The sequence below is a fragment of the Phaethon lepturus genome, unplaced genomic scaffold, assembly GCF_000687285.1.
Source record: "Phaethon lepturus isolate BGI_N335 unplaced genomic scaffold, ASM68728v1 scaffold4629, whole genome shotgun sequence".
NCBI classification, from domain to species: Eukaryota; Metazoa; Chordata; class Aves; order Phaethontiformes; family Phaethontidae; genus Phaethon; species Phaethon lepturus.
In genome coordinates this window covers 123,898-127,325 of record NW_010565390.1, presented here as the reverse complement: position 1 = coordinate 127,325, position 3,428 = coordinate 123,898, and the positions used below count along the sequence as shown (strand labels likewise).

Sequence of the window (3,428 nt, the reverse complement as noted above, 5' to 3'; positions counted from 1 at the left end):
TCTTTCCCTTCTGCCTCTGTTCCTTGTTTTCTAGCTCTACCCTTGTTGTATCTTTCATTTCTTTTTTAAACTCATGCTTCTGTCCTGGTATCAGAAGAACATACATGTAGCCTGAACATTAATCTCTAGGTAGTAGTGCAGAGTAATGGGCCACTAGATGTGCTACTGAATAATGGAGACTACTGGTAGAGCTTTGCCTGCTTAGCTCCTGAGCCAGCATGCATGGAAATTAGCAGATGGCCTTCTCTTACATGCATCATATATCTCTGTTAAAGGCTTAGGGCATGATTGTTGTTATGGGATCTCACTGATAGCTATGCAAAGCCTTTGCAGAGTCAGTTTAAAATTACAATAGACTAGAATGGTAGGTTTTACTATCTTTGCACAGGCATTAGTGATAGCATAGGTGTCAAAGAATGTATGTTTTACCTTGGCTTTGGGAGGATGTTCTTTTTAAGAATATTTAAAAAAAACACTTTCAAATATTTTCTTGAAATGCAAAAGACATGGAAACCAGACTTTCTAGAATAAAGTATCAGACACTCATGTTTAAGATATCTACCATACACGCCTCGGTAGGAATGTGAATAGAAGCACAAAGGGGAATAGTAAGTATAAGCTCCAGGGAAGTCCTGGGAGCTACATCTTCACAATGGGTGCATCTTTCTGTGTTTGAGAGAGGTGTGGGTAAACCACTGTTGTCTTATTTTTACTTTCTCTTGGGTAGCTACTGCTTTGTGAATATGTGGACAGGCAGCAGCTGTTGGGCTGCTTCAGTCTACAACCTCCTAGTTTCTCAAACGCAGAATTTATACTCTTTCTGATCAATAATTGTGTATTAGTTTTATCCTGGAATTTAAAGATAATTTATTTAAACCTATTGTCTGTATACTACCATAGGGCAGAACTTCTTAGCTCCTTCTCACTCTACATAGCCTCAATCAGGAATGTACTACCACTGCACTGCCCAGATTCTCTAGACCTTCTGTTTCTTTAAACTTTCAAAACTTCTCCTTACTAAACATGTTAAAATAAATTAGACCTTTGTTTTTGTTTGTAAAAGTATAATCATTTTTGGATTCTTAAATATTTTGAAGGTGCTAGTTGTAATGCAACTATCATCTATGGCTTATAACAGAAAAGGATACTTGTGGTCAAAGCCATACCATATTCTGAACAGCCATGCACTCTCAGCTTTGGTTATATTTTTATCCAAGCTAGATGCACTCTGCAAAATAAACAAATGAATAAATTGAAAAGCATTTTTATAACATAAACAAAACATGGAGTTCCATTATTTAAAAATATTAAAAATACATGTCAAACTGCATTACAATTAACTGCTTTTTTTTTTTAATTTAAAAAAGCTTCTTTGGCTCACAAATGTCATCTCTGAATTAGTTCAGAAGTAAATTGGATCATATAGCAAATTTCTCATTGATATATACTTGTTGGAAGAGTGTAGCATTTACTTTTATTAGTGATTCCAACTTTATTAAGCAGCTGAGAGGTACTATATTCTGAGATCAATAAAATGATATTTTGATTTAATTTGCCATTGTGGGATTATGTCCGTTTACTCCTGCAAGACGAGATGCTATTTGTGTATGTCTAACAAAATGTCATTCCCAAAGGGATCATGATACTCTAATAATTATGATATTACTTTCCTTTCTGTGGTTCTCCAAGGGGAGAGGAACATGACTTGAGTCAACAAGACTTAAAACACCGCTTTCCATTCTGCAAGCTAATTCTGTGGCGTGCTGCACAGGCAGATAGATGGACTGTCCTTTTACTCAGGGTCATAATTTGGAGTAATACATTAGGAACCGTCATCTGTGCCAAGACAGCTAGCTTGGTCGTACTCTGGGCATCAAATCAATACTAGAGGAAGTATTAGTGGCAGGATGGAATTAGGAATGGGATTGCCAGTTCTCTAAGGATATTTCATTATTCTCTTATTTGTGTTTTGCTGCAAGCTAGATTGTTTTTGAATGGGAATGTTTTAATCTAATAATAAATTTAATTTCCTATTATACATTAACATACATGTAAATTGGATGATGATAACAATGTCAGTGATCTGATCCTCAAAACTGCATGGTCTAGTTCTAATCCAACCTGTACATGGGAACTTTTACATTGATTTCACTGGTTATACGGAGATAGAAACCATATTGTAGCTGTTATGATTTTGTTAATGTCAAAGGTAGTCTCAGTGAACTTATAAATGCACTAGATAGGCCAAATATTATTTTTAGGATCTGTTTCCTTGTTACTGAATTGAGTATTTCAGCAACTCCCCCCTAGTATCTGGGGAGGATGGAGTAGGGAAGAAGATGGTACTAACAGAGCAGCAGAACACTCTTCTAAATCCTAATATCTAATAGTTCATTTTGGCAAGATAGATACAGATTGGGAAAAGGATTGAAACACGTAAGCAGGAAGTGTGATGGCAGATGAGGTCTATGTTAAGTCAGAAAAGGAACACTGAAAGAAAGCGAGTGAGGGACTAGGGTGGACAGGTACAGGGATGAGAAAGAGAAGGTCAGGCGTGGGAATAGACATGTCATGGGGTAGGCTGCAGCAAGCAGCTGCTGAGTGCAATGCAGAGGAAGGCTAGTTAAAAGCACAGGGCTCTGCAAATGGCCTGTGTGTCCTTGGTTTGATGGTTACTCTTTCCAAAAGCCATAGCGGTGTTTTCAATTTCCAAATTTCCAAATACACCACAACTTCCAAACTCGTGGTGTATCTAGCTTCCTCTTGCAGTCATGTTCCTGTATGAAAGCAATGGACAAAAAAAGTCTATACCAGAGTATAATTCTCCCAGAATTTGCTAGACCTGACCTGGACCTGCTTTTATTTCTTGCACTAATCACAGAATGGTAGGGGTTGGAAGGGACCTCTGAAGATCATCTGGTCCACCCCCCCTGCCAAGGCAGGATCACCCGGGGCAGGTTGCACAGGAACACGTCCAGTCGCGTTTTGAAGGTCTCCAGAGAAGGAGACTCCACAGCCTCTCTGGGCAGCCTGTTCCAGTGCTCCGTCACCCTCACAGTAAAGAAGTTTTTCCTCATGTTGAGGTGGAACTTCCTGTGCTGCAGTTTGTGCCCATGGCCCCTCGTCCTGTCACTGGGCACTACTGAAAAGAGACTCGCTCTGTCCTCCTGACAGCCACCCTGCAGATATTTATGGACATTTATAAGGTCCCCAATGCTTATTGCTGCTTCGTTCCACACCTGCTCTGGTGGCCTGTAACCTCTGGCTCATTTGAGCTCTCTGAGTTTGACACGTTGCACTTTCTTCCTTTTGTATATGAAATCTGTCGTGTTACCAGCTTTTGCATTAATGGGAATGTGGATAGTTATCTGTGGGTGCGGCTCCCGCATAAACAGTACAGTCCAAGGGATGGCAGGAGATGTCAGTGT

The 3,428-nt window shown here is 39.5% G+C and overlaps 1 protein-coding gene across 1 annotated transcript in view; it reads right to left on the bottom strand.

Annotated features, from left to right (window-relative positions):
• SLC9A9 (solute carrier family 9, subfamily A (NHE9, cation proton antiporter 9), member 9) overlaps positions 1 to 3,428 on the bottom strand; it is a gene marked incomplete at its 5' end in the record, with an annotated part of 157,502 nt that overhangs the window by 51,530 nt on the left and 102,544 nt on the right. The window contains one exon of the mRNA XM_010295160.1: positions 1,149 to 1,228. Within this exon, the coding sequence (XP_010293462.1) occupies positions 1,149 to 1,228 (80 nt within the window). The remainder of the gene's footprint in view (positions 1 to 1,148; positions 1,229 to 3,428) is intronic.